The following is a 20,210-nucleotide window of genomic DNA, read 5'->3' on the forward strand; positions in this document are numbered from 1 at the left end:
GGCCACTCCTATGGCTGAATTCTGTTCGGACACATCCCTAACAGTTCGTTGCTGCTTTATGTGCTTTCTGTGCCTGCAGCTACACCTGCGCAACAGCAGCCCTACTGAACTGGAAATTGCAGCCCCAGGAGTGCTGGTGGGAAGGGGCATCTTGAGTCCCATGGGGCAAGGCTGTCACCTTCCCAGGGAAGAAAATGTATCTAGTTGCAATCAAATCCCCAGCCCCAACACAGGCTGTTGCCCTTGTCCAGGCACCTCTTGCTCCTGTGGAGCTGTAGGGAAGTGTTTCGCACACTGCTGCGTGAATAAACCCTTTCCCCTGTACGTGCTGCCCACAGGAGACAGGTGAGCAGAGCCAGCAGCTGCTTGGCACGGCTCAGTCAAGCATGCGTTGTGGAGGGCAATACTCACACCAAGGAAATGGGGCAACTCATTGTTAATGAGCTCCTTCAGCTCTGATTTCTTCAGCTTGTGCTTGTCTCCCTCTTTCCCCGAGTACTGGTGGAAGGCATCGATGACGGCGATCATGGCCTTCTCCAGCTCGGACATGGTCACGGTGCAGTCCTGAGGACAGAGGCAGGTGATGGGTGCGTTAGCCGAGTCGAGCAGCAGTGATGCCTTCTGCTGCGCAGCGTGCTGCCCTGGGCTGCCCCCCAGCATCTGCAGTGCCACCCCCTGCACTCCAGGAACGTTGCAGAACAACCCCCCGCATTTGCTCTCACTTCAGGGAGGAAGATCCCAAGAGACCTCGGCTCTGTCTCGGAGGGCCCTGGAGTCAAGGAGAGCTACAACACAAGCAGTGCCTGTCATGGTCTATCCCCAGAGCAGGCACAACCCCTGGGACCAACGTGAGTTTGGCACCTTGGGTCTCTGTTGTGAGCAGGGCATAGACAAGAAAATGAGGTGGAGAGAGATGGCAAAGCCCTGCAGGCTTCCAGCAGACGTTCCTGCATTTCCCGTACACGCAGAGCCAGCTGTCAGATGGGATTGTCTGTTAAACCTGTGTTGCTAATGCCCTTTGGGAAATTCTATGGAGATAAGAAATGGGCTGCAGGAGCATAAAGCACTGGCCTCTGCCCAGGACTGGGGCTTCATCTTAAAAAATGCGTTTATTTAATCATACGTGTTGTTGCCTCACCTATTCCTTGGTTCCTGTTGCTTAGCCCATTGCTTTGCCCTGCTTACTTGGAATGGGAGCAGGCAACGGGGTGAATTTCCGAAACACTCTGCTTTCTACTTCCATGCCATATGCCCCTGCCTCTGCCTTTTCTTGCCTGCAGTTACATCTCCAACTGAACAGGCGGGGGGATGTAGGCAGGAGTCAATTCTATTGGATGCCAGTGGGAAAAAAAATAAAGACATCTTTAACTTCTTTCCTCCTGCGCTTCCTCTGGAGACCTTCTTGGGAGTATTAATAATTGCAGCATTTTCTGCGGATTTCACAAACAGCCAAACCCAAGATATTCTGAAGGGGAGAAATGCAAAGCACCCAAAGCTGCTGAATGCACTGACACTGGGGGGAAGAAAACCACCAACCATCCAACAACAAAAAGATTGTCTGACACTCATTTAGTGATAAGCATCTGCCCTGGTGCCTGGCTCCTGTTTCATCAGTGCTGGGCCTGATGCAGAAGGCACTGAAAGCCATCCTGCAGATGCCCTCCCCTCTGCAGCGGTTATGTCTGAACTGCAAGGCTGTTTCCAAACAGTTAGAAAACATTTCTGAAGTATTTAATCTATGCACCCTAAAAGCTGCGCATGTGCTTATGTCCTGCCTGCGCCATGCTGAGCCAGTAGCCAGCAGCACTGCCTGTTTCCCATCCACCGGACCCAGGATTATTTCAGCTCCTTGACGGTCTCCTGCATGAGGGCAGAGCTCTGCTCCAGCACAGCCGTCCCCGAGCCGCTCCCTCCCACCGCACCAGCTTGCCGGCTGCAGCAGTGAAGCACCTGCCCTGCACCCCAGCCCCTCTCACCTCCCTGCTGACGGTGGAGCTGCAGCCGGCCGATGGTCAGGAACACGGCCGGGCCCTGGCACCTGCTGGCTTCTTATGCCCGGGGGCGGAGAGCCCCGAGCCGTGCCGCAGCACCGGTGGCACCAATGGTAGCTCGGCGCGGGGGTGTCCCGGGCTGCAAAGCCGCACTGCGCAGAGATGCACACAGCACGGCTTTGACTGGCGGCTGGGGCGCAGCAGCTGGCCGTGGGAGCTGCTGCAGAGAAAGCCACCATTGTGAGAAGGAAAAAAAAAAAAGAAAAAAAAAAAAAAAACAGCAGAGCCAGCCTGGCAGCATCTCTGGTGCTGCAGCTTTCACCCACAGTAAAGGCTGTAGGTTGTGAGCAGCAGCTGGGTCAGGGTCTCCACAGTGAGGCTGAGGTTCCCCAAAGCCAGAGCCGACCATGTGGGAAGGATGGAGCCCCCCTTTCTCTGGGGACCCTGTCCCTGGGCTGCAGCACCCTCTGAGACAGAAACGTTTTGTTGTGTGTGTCAGAACTTTCTCTTGCTGCAGTTGGTGTCTCTGGCCTCTTGTCCCTTGCTGGGCACCTCTGAGATGGGTCTAGCTGTGTCTCTGTGACGCCCTTTAGTCTTAGGGACAGCAAGAACCTTTACATCGGGGGAGATGACTGTATCAGGCTGCAAGTGTAGAACGACAAAGTTGGTAGCAGCTGCAGTTCCTTTCTGATGCATATAGCTGACAGATGGTGCCAAATCCCTGGGCGTGCCCTCCCGCAGCCTCACAAAAAGCCCCACTGAAGCTTTGAGCTGCAAAGGGCGCCTGCCTGGGGCTGTCACCCAGCCAGGAGCTGTGTCCCCGTCCTTCTGTTTGGGGCCCAGCACGAGGCCATGGTGCACCCGCTGCCCGCTCACGGCCCCCTGCCTGCTCAGAAATCACCTGCCAGACACAGCACCCGCTGCAGGGACTTTTATTCACAAGAACAAGCTGGGGGCTGCCATTCCTGGCAGAGTGGCTCCGCGTTGGTGCCCAGCCCTGAGGGAGGTGAGGTGGGGACCGGGAGCTGCAGGGGGGCTGGTGAGGAGCAGCAGGAGCAGGGAGCAAAGTAATGTCCCCAGTGTGAAACCTGAGTGCACTGACACTAAATGTAGCCCTGACCACTGAAATCTTTGCATTTATGGCATTGCGATCTGCAGCAGTTAGTTACCTGTGCTCTCATAGGACTGGCAGGGCTAGGAGGTGCTTTCGGGCAGTGGTGTCTCCAGAGATGAAGTCATTTGTCAGCAGTGTTGCAATGTTCTATTTTCTAAGGATAAATGTATTGATATAAGAGCTGGGTGTAAGTGGTGCTTTCAGCTAGCAGGAAAGAAACAGTACTTTTCTCCATCAATAACAATTTGATTTTGGTAGATATCCTAGCTCGGTAACTGGCCAAGAAATGCATCAACGCACATCATTGCTAGTCCGAGACAACAAGCTCGAAGCTCTGCCTCTTTCTCCCATTTTCTGATGTCATTCCTGATGTTAAAACGGACCTGTATTAAAATGGAACAGAAAAATGAGTATTTGGCAGATCAAAACTTGAACAGTTTTGGAATTCTCTGTCCTGCTTATTATGGCCCCAAGTCATTCCGATGCATATTTTACAGGGAAAGATCTGCTGCACTGGTAGCTAGTGTAGCAAGGAGCAGCAGGATTATGTGCGAACAACAGGAACCTTGGCCCTTTGCTGCTTCTGCAAATGAGCAGCTCCAAGTGACTTTCCAGATCCTCCCCAGGGTCACTGCCCAGCACACAACCCCATCCTGCTCTGGGTCCTCTCCGACCTGGCACAGGTGCCAGGCTGTGCCAGTCTGGGAGCTTGTGTTCATCTCCACACTTACATTCACCCACTTCCATGCTGTGCAAAGAACCGCTTCCATTATTTTAAAACTCATGGCCGTGGTCTTTCAAAAGGAGACTGTGACCTTGGGGCTTTTTTCCTCAGGGTCACTGCTTTTTTTGCCAGAGCTTTGGGCCAATGTCTTCAGAGAAACAGAGGGTTTTACATAGCCTAAGGCCGAGCGTGATATTTCAGCCCTCTCCTTGTCTCCCCCTTCCCAGTAAAACACAATGTGAGCTCTTCATAGCAGGCCCTGGGAGAAAAGCCAGTGTATTTCTTTGTGTCTCTGGCGTGTGTGGCACCAGGCTCTGCCAGACCACGAGACAAAGGCTGGTGGTCATTGAACTGGGAGAAAAAAGTAATGAAAGGAGAGGAATTTGGGTGGGAGGGGGACGATGTTTCTGCCTCTGCAGGGCTGTGCTTATAGTCCTAGCATATTGGAAGTGGGATTCTGCAGGTTCCCCAGCTCTGTGCCTTGGTCACTGTGTGTGTATGTGAACCAACAAATACATTGGCCAGAGATGAGCTGGGATCCTAGGGGGAAGCCCTAGAAGCAGAAGCAGCAGCACACAGCTGAGAATGGGGCTGGTGCCCATGGAACTCTGGACAGAGACAAGGAAAGGGGCTCAATTCAGTGCCCTGCACATAGGTTCAGGGCCTCTTCAAGTACCTGATGTGTGTTCTCTCAGCACAACTGCGCGTCATGTTTGCAAAGGAACAGCTCTGGGCTCCAGTGCTGGCCCACCAAATAGCCTCCCTTTGGTAGTTCTTATGAAAAACACCAAACAGTTCTGCTGCCACTGCAGATTCTCTGACGCTGAAAACATTGGGATGCTGTAACCTCAGCTGAAACATGGCCTTGCGCTTAGGTCATTCCCTAGCTGAACCAAAGGACTATTCTAGGTTCATTAAAAATATATGAATTTGTTCTCTGTGAAACTGGCCCTGAGAGAAGGCATTACAGCATCAATTTGCAGTGTCCCTCCTGCGCCTGGCACAGGGAGCAACCCCAGGAGGAGAGGACTGCAGGGGGTATAAAGAGGGAAGGTGTGCTGGTGCTGAAGGGTGCTGAAGGCTCACGTCCTTGCAGCTCACATCCAAGCTACAATAACCAGCACAGAGGAAACCAGATGGCGTTTTTTTGTTTTTTGTTTTGTTTTGTTTTCTTTGTTTTTAAGGTGCTTCTAAAATACCTGTGTTTCTGTTGAAAATATTGTGGCTACCAGTGTAGAGTGATTCAGGTCTACCTTCTGTCAAAGCAGAGATGACTGTATTTAGACCATGTTTTGTGAAATTCCTTTGATCAGATCCCTAAATCCCTTTTAAAACAAACTAGATGATATCCCATGGCTTTAAAGTACCGTAGCAATTTTTGGTCTAGAAACATAACAGGTAACAATTGGCAGATGATACCTTCTGAAATGAGTCTCATGTTCTAGACTGAACTATAAGGGGGGGAGTTGTGGTATTTGCTTTTTTGAGCTGACTGTATCCTCACCTTGGAAGAATACTTTCAGCTTCTAATGTCTCTGCCAAGCAGAGCTCCCACAAACAGCAGGAGCAGAGCACTACCCTGTTAACTCTGATCTAAACCTCAGAAATGTAGAAATTGATATAAAAATAATGCCTAGTTACCAGGAGTTTGGCAAGTAAAGTTTCATAACTAAATCTATTTCTAAGGCTGATTCTATAAAGACGGTTCACCTTCCATCACTGACTTTAGGCAAGTATCTTCAGAAATTATCTGAAGATTTTGACAGCCACAGGGAAGTGGAGCTCCTTACGGGACGCTCATCTCAGGCAGACCATTACGACAACTTTTTTTTTTCTTCCAACCAAAATAAATAGGCTAAGTCCCAAATATATCACCCATATCAGTGTTGCAACCAACTGCATGCATTTAAACTGTGCAAAAGCTCCACAGCTCTCCCTAGTGAGGACTGTCAGTACAAGAGTGGAGGTGTTTCTGAGCACGGGTTGAAGATGATGTTTTCCTTACACAACAACCCCTCCAGGGAGTACTCCAGCCCTGCTAAATTATTCAGACAAAATTATACTACTAATGAATGCACCCACGGCTGAACCTGTGTGTGACCTAAGCCTTATTTATAGAATAAATACCAAATTATTTCTCTAATTTCTAAATAAAATTAATAAATCACTGTATTCTTCCCAGGTAATCCCTGATCTTACGCAGGACATGAGTGAAAAGCTATTTGCTGGCAAAGGAGTATTTAAAATTCAACTTACAGTGTGTGCATATATACAGTTGTATATATTAATTCACAGGCATGTTTCTGTCCCGGGTTGCTGATGAGTGCCACATTTGGAAGTAAGAGTTTGCATCCCTGCTGCCTCTCCCTTGCTCCCCAAGGCTCCAGACACTGCTTTGTGATGCACTGCACAGCCACAGTCCCTACCTCCCAGGCATTAAAATCAAGGTTGGATGTTAATTGCAAGTATTTATGGCAATGAGTTTGGGTTTTCAACCTGAACTTCTCACTGTCTCAGGTCTGATATTACCTCTGCAGTACGAGGAAATCCAGGTAAGCAGGAACGGATTTTACTGCCAGATTTAAGTTAGTCTGCATTGAGTCCCCACCCGTCTCTTTCAACAAAAGGCAGCAGCAAGTAAAGCATCTCTGGCTAACATGCTTCCTTTCAGTAAGTTTTTACAGTGGGTGTTACAAACTGTACACATCCTTGGAGGGACAGATACAGTATAGGAACTGTGTTTGCAGGAGGAAAGGGGAATTGGTTCATGCTGAGGACACGTGCTTCAAGTCATTGTCACCGCAGTCCTGGGATGGGACAGCAGGGCACATTGCACAGGGTGTGGAGTGTGGGGTGGGGAGGAACAGACACAGCCTGGCACATCTCCATCACTGGGTCTGATGGCAGATAGCACTCCTGCCCCCACGCTGGCAGTACCTGAGCTCAACCTGTTTGTGGGGGTCATCAGCAGGGCCCTGAACCTTCTGCCCTGCAGCAGCCCCTGTGGGGATGTGACCCCACACACTGGCACCCACGCACATTGCCTGTGCTGAGGGCACCCCGTCAGGGTTCATGGCTGGGACACCTGACTCAACCCATCACTTGACGCCAGCGCTGAGGCCACCACCCATCCTCACCCCAACCTTGACTCTGTTTCTCTAAGGGGTGGCAGACCTTTGTTTCAGTACTGTATGCGACATGTGTCTGTACTCCCGCTGCTCCATAGTGACATGCAAAACTAACAGAACGGTTTATGGGTGACACGCCTGCCTGTCACACCTTTGTTGTCCTGGCAGGGCCCTGTATTTAAGGAGTGCCCAAAAGCCAGCCCCGCTGCCTTGGGCTGCTGTGCGAGATTGACAGTCGGAGCTACAGCGCTTTCAGATGGGGCTGTTCTGCAGCGTAGGTAAATGGAAACAGTCCCTGAGGTAGCAGTGTCGGGGGGTTGGAGGGCAGATGGCACCAGGGCTGGCACTGGGACTGCCCACAGTCCCTCGTGGTTGGGCACAGGCTCAGCATATTCCCCAGTGCCTGGAGAGGAGGTGTTGGGCTGGGGTTGGTTTAATGATGGAAGCTGTGTGTCCAGGTTGCAACAGGTGTTGCAGGGGTGAGGGCAATTGCTCCCAGGGTCTCCAAAAGGGATGGGATGGCTGTGGGGAACTGCAGAGGCTCCAGCCCAAGTGTTGCCTCAGTGCTTGGGGGTATGTGGGGCTTCACCTGGGACGGTGGCTCATGGCTACCTGCAGAAATGCAGTGCCCCAGGAGAAGCTCCGCACCATGGCTGTGCACTGTGGTAGCGCACTGACAGAACCTGTTCTTCCCTTGCAGCTCAAAGGCCGTGAGAAGATGTCAACCCCCCACCCAGGTGAGCACCCATGGGTCTGGGTCCACGCTGTGGGCAGCGCGCACCGTGGGGGCTTTGGGAAGGGCTCGGTGCAGCCATCACAGGCACATGCACTCCCAGGCTGCTCCTGCCCCACATGTCCCCATTGCACTGCCAGGGGACCTGGTCCTGCTAGGTGCAGTAGCCAGGGTGGTGCCAGGAGGTGCTGTGCCTACCAGGAGAGCCCTGTGGCATCGCTGCAGTTCCTGATGTGTCTCCTCTTCCTGCAGGACCACACGGAGGGCCGCCACCACCACATCCTGGGCCAGGGGGGCCACCACACCCAGGGCCTGGAAAACCTGCACCACATGGACCGGGCCCCCACCCGCCAAGTCCCCACCCACCGGGCCCCCACCCCCCAGGCCCCCACCCACCGGGCCCCCATCACTAGGCAGTGAGGTGCCAGCAAGCGGCTGCTCCCTCCGGCGTGCCTTCATCAGCCACCCACACCGCCAGGAGCAGGCTGGGTGAGGGGGGCTGCTGCTGCTCCTGCTGCTCCTCACCGGCTCCCCTGCAGCTCTCCATCCCCACCAGGCTGCCAGGGGCCCACAGGGGCCTCGCCTCCCCTCAGTGCTGGGCACCAACGTGGAGCCACTCAGCCGGGAATGGCAGCCCCCAGCTTGTGCTTGTGAATAAAAATCCCTGCAGCAGGTGCTGTGTCTGGTGGTGATTTCTGAGCGGGGGGGGGGGGGGACGGGACCGTGAGCAGGCAGCGGGTGCAGCACGGGCTCGTGCAAACAGGACGGGGACAGCTCCTGGCTGTGTGACAGGAGCTCCGAGCTTCCGCGGGGCTCTGTGAGGCTGCGGGGGATCACGCCGGGGGGCCGTACCCTGCTGGGAGCCCCCGCACGGCTCCCGCCGCCAATGGGGCCGCCCCCACCGGGGCGGGGCGGGGCGGGGCTGCGGGGGCGCCTGGCGGCCCGATTGGCGGCCGCCCGTGAGGCCATGTGGGCCCAGCGCCGCGCGGCCCCGCTACGGCCCGGCCCAGCCCCAGCTGCGGCCCGGCGGTGCTGATGGCGATGGCGGACGGCGGGTGAGTACCGGCGCGGCGCGGTGCTGTGCGGCGGTGGTGGCCTCCCCCGCGGCTAACGCTGCCCGTCTCCGGCAGGGCGGTGCGGAGGCGCGGCGGCCCGCGGCGCTCGGCGGCAGCCACGGCGCTGCCCGCCTGGCGGCTGCGCTGCGAGGGCGGCCGGCAGCGGTGGCGCTACCTGGGCGACGGCGACGGCGAGGGCGAGCCGGCCGGGGAGCGGCGGGCGCAGACGGCGCTGGAAGCGCACTGCCTCGGCCTGGACACGGTGCGGGGCCGCCGGGCTGCGGGTGCGGGGTCCGGGGGCGCTCCCCGCGCTGAGCCGCCGTCTCCCCGCAGGACGAGCTGCTGCGGCCCTTGCCGCCGGCCGGCACGGCGCGGGAGGCGGCCCTCAACGGCATGCGCTTCTACGCCGGGCTGCAGGCCGAGGACGGGCACTGGGCCGGCGATTACGGCGGGCCGCTCTTCCTGCTGCCAGGTGGGTCCCGGCACGGCGTCATGGTGCCGGGGGGCTGCGGGTCGCCACGCCGTGATCCGCTTGACAGGGCGGTTGGGCTGTCCGTGGTTGCAGGGCTCCTCATCACCTGCCACACCGCCAAGATCCAGCTGCCGGAGGGGTTTCAGGAGGAGATGGTGCGCTACCTGCGCTCTGTGCAGCTCCCGGATGGAGGCTGGGGCTTGTGAGTAGTGAAGCTGTGCTTTTGTGGTGCTGTGTCTGAGCTTCAGCACGTGGAGCTGCCGCTTGACCTGCCCAGGCTCGGGAAGCGGGGTGTTACACCTGCGGTACCCACAGAGGGCTGGGCCTGCTTGTGAAGGGCTATGGGTGTGTCCCTTGTCACAGAGGCCGCAGCTCTGGCTGCTCTGTGGCATCTTATCCTGCTGCAGGGCAGTACAGAGCGTTGTTCTGCCAGGGTTACCTGAGTCTCCCTTTCCCTCAGTTATCCCTGGCATGGCACTTCAGCCCAACGCAGAGAGCCATGTGCTAATGGTTGTGTCCAATGGCTGCGCTGTCTGTGTGTGTGCTCTCAACAGGCATGTGGAGGACAAATCAACAGTGTTTGGCACAGCACTCAACTATGTTGCCCTGAGGATCCTGGGGCTTGGACCAGATGACCCTGACATTGTGCGGGCCCGTGTCAACCTGCACAGCAAAGGTCAGCTCTGTTGTGCCCAGCACAGCAGTTGTGGGTGGCATCTGGATTTTCAGTTATGGTGGGAAAGTCTGTTCCTTTTTTGGACCGCTGCCTGCCTAGCCCTTTTCTGGGAAGTGTGTCGCAGCCTGAGCGACACGCTCCCAAACCTGGGGAGAGGCAGACCCTCGAAGGTGGGAGAGGGCAGGGAGCTGATGTGGCTGCGTTAACACTGAAAGCTAATATCCATCTCTGCAGGAGGTGCTGTGGGAATCCCTTCGTGGGGGAAGTTTTGGCTGGCTGTCTTGAACGTTTACAGCTGGGAGGGAATGAACACGCTTCTCCCGGAGATGTGGTATATGTCTGCTTCGACGTGCATGTGGGGAGTGTTGTTAGTCCTGCCACCAGGCTCAGTCCAGAGCTGCACAAGGCATTGGTGTTTGCTGGGGTAACTCCAGCTGTGGCCTGGATCTGGGGCTGCTCAGACAGCTTGTGAGCTGGGAGGCTAGCAGCAGGGTCAGCTGACAAGTAGATAGCACTGAACGCTGCACTGAAGGGATGCAGGAGCTCAGCCCCACTAGCTTCCCCCGTAGGGTCCATGATGCATCCATCCAATAGCGTGCTCCTTGCCAACAGCGCCTTCCACTCCTGTGGCCAGGCAGAACTAGGCCCTAGCAGAGCAGAGCTTGCCATGTGTACGGCTGCCAGCTCAAACTCCGCTGTCACTCAGAGTATCCTCAGTAGTCAGCTGGTGTCAGAGAAGGGAAGTGTACGGCATTTTCCCGGGAAGATCAGAGGCTGCACAGTGCCAAGGGCTGCTGGTGCTTTGTCAGCGGATACATTTGACAGTTTGCACCTCCACCTTCAGAGTAACATGGGGAAGAGCAAGGCCCCTGGAATGAATTCTCCCTGAGCTTGGGATGCTCTTTGCCCTGTCTGAGCTGGGCCAGGAATGGTGTCTGATGACCCTACTGGAGCAGGATCAGCCCAGGCGGAGAGGGTCCAAGTGGGGTCAGGCAGTGTGAATGTTCCCTTCCTTTTTGCTGGAACTGTAACCCGCAGTAGAAGGCCTAGCCACAGAGGATGGGGAAAGGCGTGTCCCGCCCTGGCTGTCCCCCTGCTGACCCATCATCTTTGCATGCCTCTCTTGGCCCTCCCTGTTGATTCCATAGCACATTCTCTGTTATGAACAGGCTGCTCCCTACGTGGTTCCCAGCGCATCCATCCCGACTCTGGTGCCACTGCCGCCAGGTGTACCTCCCCATGAGCTACTGTTACGCCAAGCGTCTGTCAGCAGAAGAAGATGAACTCATACGGAGCTTGCGGCAGGTGAGGAGCCAGCCCTCCTGGGACTCCCTAACGAGGACATGTAGCTCCCTGACTGCCTGCTGTGCCAGCCACATCTTTAGAGCCAGACTGTGTTTCATCAAGTGGCAGCTCTCGTGCCTGCATGGACAAAGCAGTCCAGGCAGCTGAGCAAACTTCCTGCAGCGAGCTGCCTCTGGGTATTTTTTCCCAGCTTGCCAGGCTGATCACCTGTATTGTCTTCTGCCAGGAGCTGTATGTGCAAGACTACGCCAGCATCGACTGGCCAGCCCAGAGGAACAACGTGGCTGCCTGTGATGTCTATACCCCGCACAGCTGGCTGCTGGAGGTCGCCTATGGTGAGTGTGGTGTTGGCTGGGGTGGGAGGGTCCTTGCTATGAGACTGCCCTTGAGTAGGCTGGTGGTGGAACTGAAGCTTTCTTGTACTAAGGGGGCTCTTTAAGGTCTGCTGCCAGTTCCTGGTGTATGCCCTGCAGCTGGAATGGAGACACTGCTTGTTTGGTCTTTGGGCCTTTGCTACCGTGGTAGCAGCAGGACCTTGTGTCCTGGTCCTCAGGCCGCTCTGTGGCAGAGCAGTTCCAATTCTTTCCTTGGCTGGTCATCATGTGAGCAGTGGTGCAGCTGGCCACAGCAAGTAGATCTGTCCATGTGGGGTGAACTTTTCTCTGCGTGTCCCTTTCTTTTCCTGCAGCTGTCATGAATCTGTATGAGGCCCACCACAGCACCTACCTGCGGCAGCGAGCCATTGTGGAACTCTATGACCACATCAAAGCTGATGACAGATTCACCAAATGTATCAGCATCGGTCCAGTAGGTTACGTGATATCCTTTCAAATTCTTGCTCTTGTCTCTTTAGGAACCTGCTTGGGGTCCCACAGTCCTTTACAGTTGTGGTGTGTAACCAAAACCTTTGAATCTTGCTCAGGCACAACTCCTGCTGTTCCTAATGCTCAAGACCTTAGTGCTAATAGGACACAAGAGAGGCAGAGGGCATGGGGAGAGCTGTGGCCCTAGTGTGGGTACCTCTCCTTGTGGTCCAGGGACATGATTTGAGGGGAACCCCTGGAGTAATCTTGTGGAATCTGCCCCACCATCTGTTACAGTCAGAGTGATGCCACAGAGAGAGCTGTAAGGGTGAAGCTCAGGACCTCTAGCTGGGTGTTGGGTGGGAGAGATGTGTCTGGGGCTGGAAGATGCTGTAGCCAGAGCAGTGACAGTGCTGCTTTCAACAGATCTCTAAGACCATCAACATGCTGGTTCGCTGGTTTGTGGATGGGAAGAACTCCCCAGCTTTTCAGGAGCATGTTTCCAGGATCCCTGACTATCTCTGGTAAGGACTGAGTGTGATCCACCTGGCATGGCGTGGGGCTCTGATCCCTGTGCTTTTGGCACACTGTGGCTCCCAACCCTCTTCCTGGTGCTTGTGCTGTGCCTGTGCTGCAACAGTTTTCTCTCCTCCCACAGGCTGGGCCTTGATGGCATGAAGATGCAGGTAAGGTGCTGTGGGATTCCAGCTGTGACTAAGAGGGACCCTGGCATGCTGGGAAAAGACATGCCCCTGCCTGCCCTGTGGCTCAGAGGCTCTGATACTGCATGTGAACTGAGCTGTGCTTATCTGGCGGCTGTCGTGTTGTTTTGCTCAAAATCGCTAGCCACCTCTTCTGTTATTGCTGTGCACAGAGCAGGCTGAAGCAGCTTTCTCATTTCCCGTTCCTCTGTTGTTAAAACTATCCACTTTCTTCCAGGGTACAAATGGATCCCAGCTGTGGGATACTGCCTTTGCTGTCCAAGCCTTCCTGGAGGTAAGACTTCCCTGAGTGTTACATGCTGTCTTGGGAAAAGGCAGTATTCTAAAATACCAGGGGCTTATACTGCATGTCTGCTGAGGTCTCTGCCAAACAGATTGTGGCATCACATCATACAGCCGCATCACGCAGATGCTCCTTCTCAAAGAGCCTCTTGGTTGTGGCATGCAAGCTTTCCAGAACAGCTGGTACAACCCATCTTTGCCAGTTGCTTTTCAAGTGGGATGTCACAGTGCCATATGAATGGGTCAGGTTAGATTTCCCTGTTGTCCCTGTTGCTGCAGTCTTGTGATAAAACCCTGGCCCTTCCTCCTTGCTGTGCGTAGCCTCAGAGCATTTCTGTCTGTCAGAAACAGCAGGCAGGCCTGCTTTCCTACAGAAGGGCAGAGGTAGCTATGGTGGGTGTGTGTTTTGGAGGGTGTTGTGGTTGCCCAGGTAAGCCCCCAGCCTGGCGGTATGAAGGGCAGTCATTAATGGCACCAAGGCCAGCAAGATCCCAGCATACTCTCTTCCTCCTGAGGGGCACGTTTGGTGGCCAGAACTCCTTGCTGACTGTGTGCTCTGTTTCTAGGCGGAAGCCCAGAAGATACCTGAATTCATGTCCTGCCTTCAGAATGCCTATGACTTTCTCAGGTTCACCCAGGTGAGCAGAACCAGATGGAGGTGTCCCTGCCATGCTGGCTGTGCAGACTTGGCTTCTTCTGAGAGCCCAGCTGAATACCTCCATTCCCTCTGAAGAGCTTTTCTTCAAGGCTAGACTAGCAAAGCCCTGGGAACAGCTGCCTGTTTGCTGTGCCGTCTTGGTGGGAGCAAGCTTTGCAGCTTGGAGAGGATCTCGGCCAGCCCCAGGCCTTGCTGTGAGGTCCTGTGGGATGTGTGAGTTGGCTGCCTTGGGCCAAAGGAGGCTGGAAAACAGAGCTCAGCCTCTCTGGTGCCCACGTATTTGAGGTGCCCTTCTGGGAAACTCAGCCTTTTTTGCTAGTGACTGCAGAAGCTCCTGCTAGCCAGGCCAGTGGCTCAAGGTGGGGAGGTCACCAGCAGCTTCATGCAGAAGCAGGTGTAGGTCTTACTCACGGTGCTGTCAATGGGACCCCTGAAAATAGCTGTCTCACCGCCAGGAAAGAAGCCAAGAGGGGGCTTTAGCCATGCTGAAACCAGGCAAAAATTTGATTTCTCTTCAGCATTCTCTGCTCCAGAGCTGACTGCTTTCCCCATCTGCCTTCCTCAGTAAAGGATAAATGGTGTGCAGTTCCACAGGACTCTGTATCTTTGATGGTTTCAGTCTATAGCCCTGCAGGCAGGCAACTTCAACCTGTCCTCACTTGTTTCTTGTTTTCACAGATTCCAGAGAACCCACCTGACTACCAGAAATATTACCGCCATATGAACAAGGTGCAGTGGCTGGAGCTGGCCTACAAAGGGTGCATGCACAGGGCTGAGATTTGGGCAGACGGGATGGAGTGAATGAGGAGCAGTGCCTTCCCCTGCACAAGAACAGCAAGTTCAGGAGAAGACGCTGAGTCCTTCTGCCCCTTTTCAGGGTGGCTTCCCCTTCAGCACACGGGACTGTGGCTGGATTGTGGCAGATTGCACGGCAGAGGGGCTGAAGTCAGTTATGCTGCTGCAGGAGAAGTGCCCCTTCATAGCCAAACTTGTTCCCCCTGAGCGCCTCTTTGATGCTGTCAATGTGGTAAGTGCTGCAAAAATTAGACTGGGGTAAATGCAGGCAGCTACACCCAGGTAAAATAAGAGAAGTCAAGGCTACATCTAGTATTACTAAGCCATTGTAAGGCCAATGTGGTCATAGGCTCATAGAATATCCCAAGTTAGAATGGACCCACAAGGATCATTGAGTCTACCATCTGACTCCACACAGGACCACACAAAGATCAGACAGTGTGTCCAAGAGCATTGTCCGAATGCTTTTTGAGCTCCAGCAGGTTGGTGCTATGGCCACTTCCCTGGGGAGCCCGTTCTAGTGCCTAACCACCCTCTCAGTGAAGGATCTTTTCCTGATATCCAGCCAGAACCTCCCTGTTCATGCCATTTTGTAGGGTCCTATTGTTGTCACCAGAGAGGAGATAAGCACCTCCCCTGCTGTTCCCCATCACAAGGAAGCTGTAGGCCCCATGAGGCCTCCCCTCTTCTCGAGGCTGAACAAACCAAGTGACTTCAGCCACTCCTTGTATGTCTTCCCATGTAGACCCTTTACCATCTTTGTAGCCCACCTTTGGACAATTTGTAATAGTTTTACATCCTTTTTTTTTTTTTTTTTTTACTGTGGGGCCCAAAACTGCGCATAGTACTCAAGGTGAGGCTGCACCAGTGCAGAGTAGAGTGGGAAATGCAATGGTCTGGATTGGACCTGCCTGTCAATGTGGTTTGAGATGTGGTTAAACCCATGTGAGTTTGACTTTGTCCTCGCAACTGACTTGGGACCTGACTAGGGGTACTGCCTGTGAGTCAGCCCCATCCCCTCACTCTGCTTGTCTGTGCAGTTGCTGAGCATGAGGAACTCGGATGGAGGCTTTGCCACATACGAAACCAAGCGAGGAGGTCACTTGCTGGAGTTGCTGAACCCCTCAGAGGTGTTTGGTAAGGGGAACTGTGTGGGCCCAGTCATCCTGCCCAGTGTGAAGGGGCTGGTTTTACCCTGTGCCCTTCTGTGGGCTATACACATGCTGTGGGTCTTTAGGAAAGGTTGGTAGCATGTGTCTCGGTGAGCTCCTCAGGAGAGGGACTGTTGCACTGATATTCTTGTCCTGCTGGCAGGTGACATCATGATCGACTACACCTACGTGGAATGCACCTCGGCTGTCATGCAGGCACTGAGACACTTCCAAGAGACGTACCCTGAGCACAGAGCCGCAGAGATCAGGTGAGACACTGGGAGGGGAGTTGAGTAGGGGAAAAAACAGGCTGCAATGACCCACAGTGCCTGCAGTGGCCTCCGCTGGCACAGTCCTTGCTGAGCAAGGGCTCAGGGTTCTTGCCCGGCCTCTGCACTGGACTGGAGCAGCCCCTGGACTGGCCCTTGGTGCATTCAGGGCTGAGATGCCAGTGACATGTCCAAACGAGAGTGCTCCCAAGATGCTAGCGCACAGACTCACTCAAGGAAGAGGGCACAGGCAGTTTGGGATCATGCTGGGAGAAATTGGTGGATCATCTGCTGCCTTCCTGACTTAGCAGTTGCCTTGATCTTGCAGCCAGTTGTAGGCTACATCCCCGCTTGCATGCTGGCACGTAACAGAAAAATGCCCCACTGGTGCATAGTTTGACTCAGATTCTGTATGGCACCACCTGTCTGCTTTCTCTTGCCAATCAAGCCTTTAATCATGGGACCCATCAAATCCTCAGAGATGATGGCAAATGGCTCTACAAAGCAGCCCACAGGGTTTGGGCTGCTTCTGCATCAGGTGTTTTTCTCTTGTCCAGAGACACTCTACAGAAGGGCCTGGACTTCTGTCGCAAGAAACAACGAGCTGATGGGTCGTGGGAAGGGTAAGCCGTGCTCCTACTGCTCAGTTCTCCCCTGGCTGCTCTAGCATGATGGGCCACAGGGGGCAGCATTAATGGCTGGTAGGGTGTGTAAGAACACGCATGTACATGCTCATCTCCCTTGGGGGTTGGGAAGGCTCCAACTCTTCCCATCCCAGTGCATCAGCTGATGCCTGAGCAATCTGGGAACAGGTGCTGGTGGTACTGGGCACAGTTGTGCCATAGGCGCAAGCAGGCTGCTGTTCTGCCTGGTTCTATTGTTGCTGTGGATGTAGCGGTGTCACAACCTGCCTCTGTCCCAGTACCCTTAATACTGGTCTCCCCTCCCTCCTAGGAGCTGGGGAGTTTGCTTCACATATGGCACCTGGTTTGGTCTGGAGGCATTTGCCTGTATGCAGTACAAATATTGTGATGGGTGAGTAGGGGTTAGGCAGCTTCTCTGCTTTTGTCTCTGGGGTAGGGTGGGATCAAAGGGTGGGTCTGGGTGGACACACTGTCTGCCCATGAGCACTCCTGCCCAAGATACCACGCCTCCCAAATCTGGTATGATTAGAGCACTTACTTTCTAAGCCTTGAGCTCTTTGGAAGGTACCTGCTATGGGCAGGGTGAAGCACAGCTCCCATTTGTGTCTGGGAAACACATGCAAGCTCTCCTTTGTACCCAACCCTGTCTTATTGTCTGTCTTTGCAGGGTGGCATGCAGAGAAGTGGCCCAGGCCTGCCAGTTCCTGCTCTCCAAGCAGATGACAGATGGTGGGTGGGGAGAGGACTTTGAGTCATGTGAGCAACGCAGATATGTGCAGAGTGCCACCTCACAGATCCACAACACGTGTTGGGCCCTGCTGGGGCTCATGGCTGTCAGGTGAGAGTGGCCTTCACCTGATACCGCATGGTCCAGTGAAATGGAAAATACCTTCTGAATTGTGTGGAAAGGCTGGCACAGGCCCTGGGCCCTGCTAGTGTGGGCCATGCACCCAACCACATTTCTTGGTCACACACCTCTGCAACGGGGGACTAACCAAAGCTGTGGTCCAGCCAGTGAGGCTGTTGATGCCAGAAGAGGGAGAGCCAGAGGAAAGCAAAGGTCTTGAGACTCTTGCTGTATTTCTAATGCCTGGTACCCTGGAGTTGCATGACTTGGTCAAGCCTGGGGCAGACTGGAGGTGGTTGAGTTCCCTAAGCACTTGGGTAGGGGTATGCAGAGTTTGGATGACACTAAGGTGACTGTATCTCCTTTGTACTCTGCAGGTACCCTGACATTGACGTGCTAGAAAGGGGCATCCAACTGTTGATCAATAAGCAGCTGCCCAACGGCGACTGGCCTCAGGTATGTGGATTCCCTCTTCTCTCTCCAGGGGCTTCCCCAGTGTTGCACATGTCCTGGGCATCATGCAGCCATTGCAATAGTGCTCTCCCTTACCTGGGAGGGAAGTCATGTGTGGCTTTTGCTGGGAAATTCAGGAACACGATGAGCTCAGCAGTGTCCTGGACATCCTGTGGTCTCGTCACCCACACCACCTTGCTGTCTGTCTCTCAGGAGAACATTGCTGGGGTGTTCAACAAGTCGTGTGCCATCAGTTACACCGCCTACTGCAATGTGTTCCCCATTTGGACACTTGGGCGTTTCTGCCGGCTGCATCCTAACAGCCCTCTCGCTGAGCAGCTGCAATCCGGACCGTTGGCTGGGGCTGGGAAGACTGTGGAAGCGGACCTGTCCTCTTGAACCCACACCATGGCCTCTGACCTGCCTCAGGTACCACATGCTGCACAGGGGTACGGGTGCTTCCTGCACAGGATCTTGGTGCTTATCCTAACACACAGACCACTGCCTCTGCCAGGGAGGAGAGTGCTGCCATAGTACCATGGAGTCTCTGCTTTCTGTTGACCCTCTTCTAAAAATACACTTTTAAAGGCTCTTGCCAGGTATATTCTTCCTTGTGGAATGTGCACTGAAGTGCCTTTTCAGACCAGTCCGATGTTCTGCAAAGAGAAAGCTGCCAAGCCGTGTTGTTTTACAAATCTAGACAGACTCTCTCTCATCCTGGGTAGAGCAAGGCTGGCTTTGTCTTTTTTGTCTTCTCACCTGTCCTGCACCCACAGGTTGGCTCTCTGCAGAAGGAGTGTGGGATCTGGGGCTTCTCCTGTGCCCAGCATTGTGATAGAGTGCACTGTGAAGTCCCTGGTGAACTGGCCTCTGTTGTGGGTGCCAGCAGGTGCCCTTGAAGTGCTCGCTGCACAGAAGCCTGTGCTGAGAGGGAAGGGTTTCTCTCCTCCCTGAGTTGGGAAAGAGGAGTACTTCACTCACTTTTGCTGCTGTTCTGTCCCACAGCTGGTGGCAGCTGGCTTCCCAGAGCTTCCCAAGTGAAGTCATCAGTATTATTCCCACTTTGGAAAATGGGAAACTGAAGCAGAAAACACTCAGCTGACTAATGTCAGGGCACAGCCTGGGTCTCCTAGGCACCAAGCTTCCCCCATGAAGACATCATACTTCATCCCAACTACCACCCAGACTACCACCAGAGAGTACTACACAAGTGCAGAAGGACTGATAATTAGCATACAAAGTGGGGCTGGGCAGAGCTAGGAAATTAATATACATAGATATTGTAAAACTTAATGCATATATAATACTTTAGCCGATAAAAGAGAACGTGAGTGAGCAAAGTGTTGCGTGTGCCTTTGGGAGCTGTCCCACATGCGCCTGGCACCAAAATAAACCACATATCTACTTTGTAACTCATTTGCTTTTGAGTTGTAGAGTTCCTCTGCGAATCAATACCACACAATGCACTCCAAAGAGTTAGTACGAAGCATACTATGAAAAAATTATTTGACGCAACAGTGCACAAGAAATTTAAGAGGTTAGAAAATAAATCACTAAAAAATTGAGGTAATAACTACATAGCAGAATAGCATTTAGTAATTAAAATAATTAAACTTACCCCGATATGTGTGATAGGATGAAGGAATGAATGCTAAGGTTAAACAGGTCCCTGCAGAACTCATCGTTCTCAAACGTAATCAATCGGTTCTACTCGCGGCCCGTCGAGGCGGCTCCTACCGTGCTGTGGCACCGCCCGCACCTCAGAGGGACGAGGGGCTCCAGCGATGGCTCCCCGGGGCAGGTAGGACAACAGGGAGAGCGCCAGGGGGCCGCAGGCAGCCCCACCGCCTCCCTCAGGCAGAGCCCAAAATGGCGGCCCCACCGCCACCGACCGTTAGGCGTTGGCGGGTCGCCCCCTGCCGCTACGTTCCCGCGTTCACCTCAGCGGTACCCAACAGCCGCGAGGCTGCTCTTTGCACTTCTCAAACCAACGCCACCTGGCTGCAAGTTGAGAAAGTAACACGTAAAGGAAAAAGCAACGGGAACGTAACCGAATTTTAAATTCCAATGCGTTCTTAGGTCAAAATTCCGAATTTCAGATTTATATTTAAAAGCCATTTGAGACGCAAAGGCCTCAGCTCGAGGGGCCAGCTCCCGCCTCTTGCTAAAAGCAGGAGCTGGGCCGTTAAAGGCAGCAGTCAGATTCCTCACTTTGTACTCCCCAGTAGCTGATTAAATTCACATTTCAGAAACTAACACATCAGCCAACCTACTTGCTAGTTCTCAGGATTTCACTGCACCACTTCAGACTGTGCAAAAGACCAGTGCAACAGCAGGAATCTGGCTGGTGGAGAGAAAAGGAAACCATTATTTACATCATCACCACCA

At 54.1% G+C, this 20,210-nt stretch overlaps 2 protein-coding genes across 11 annotated transcripts in view; one reads left to right on the forward strand and one right to left on the reverse strand.

Moving 5' to 3' along the window:
• Window positions 1–20,182, reverse strand: part of S100B (S100 calcium binding protein B) — a 32,549-nt gene extending 12,367 nt beyond the window's left edge. Inside the window, exons 1-3 of one of the 6 annotated variants that reach the window (XM_082763646.1) lie at window positions 20,096–20,182; window positions 19,441–19,823; window positions 412–3,488 (exon numbers count right to left, since the gene is read on the reverse strand). In XM_082763646.1, coding sequence (XP_082619772.1) covers window positions 412–660 — 249 coding nt within the window. In that variant the 5' untranslated portion in view covers window positions 661–3,488; window positions 19,441–19,823; window positions 20,096–20,182. Of the gene's footprint in view, window positions 1–411; window positions 6,132–19,440 lie in introns of those variants that run through there. The other 5 variants (XM_082763650.1, XM_082763648.1, XM_082763647.1 and 2 more) reach the window with 5 other exon arrangements.
• Window positions 11–19,394, forward strand: LSS (lanosterol synthase; the record flags this gene model as incomplete). Of its 5 annotated transcripts, none has more annotated exons than XM_082763642.1 (23): window positions 11–345; window positions 8,821–9,007; window positions 9,079–9,217; window positions 9,311–9,419; window positions 9,772–9,893; window positions 10,128–10,224; window positions 11,063–11,198; window positions 11,425–11,533; window positions 11,887–12,005; window positions 12,428–12,525; window positions 12,660–12,687; window positions 12,941–12,997; window positions 13,572–13,643; window positions 14,342–14,392; window positions 14,541–14,690; window positions 15,499–15,595; window positions 15,773–15,878; window positions 16,436–16,501; window positions 16,833–16,913; window positions 17,190–17,360; window positions 17,747–17,825; window positions 18,036–18,251; window positions 18,599–19,393. In XM_082763642.1, 22 exons carry the CDS (start codon window positions 11–13, stop codon window positions 18,219–18,221), a joined length of 2,595 nt encoding a protein of 864 aa, XP_082619768.1. In that variant the 3' UTR covers window positions 18,222–18,251; window positions 18,599–19,393. The 5 variants fall into 5 exon arrangements, with proteins under 5 accessions (XP_082619768.1, XP_082619769.1, XP_082619767.1 ...); XM_082763643.1 differs by having other exon boundaries at window positions 18,828–19,391; XM_082763641.1 differs by having other exon boundaries at window positions 18,036–19,393.
• Window positions 20,183–20,210: the final 28 nt, after the last annotated feature.

This window comes from Aythya marila, assembly GCF_965140915.1.
Source record: "Aythya marila genome assembly, chromosome: 6".
In the NCBI taxonomy this organism is placed as follows: domain Eukaryota; kingdom Metazoa; phylum Chordata; class Aves; order Anseriformes; family Anatidae; genus Aythya; species Aythya marila.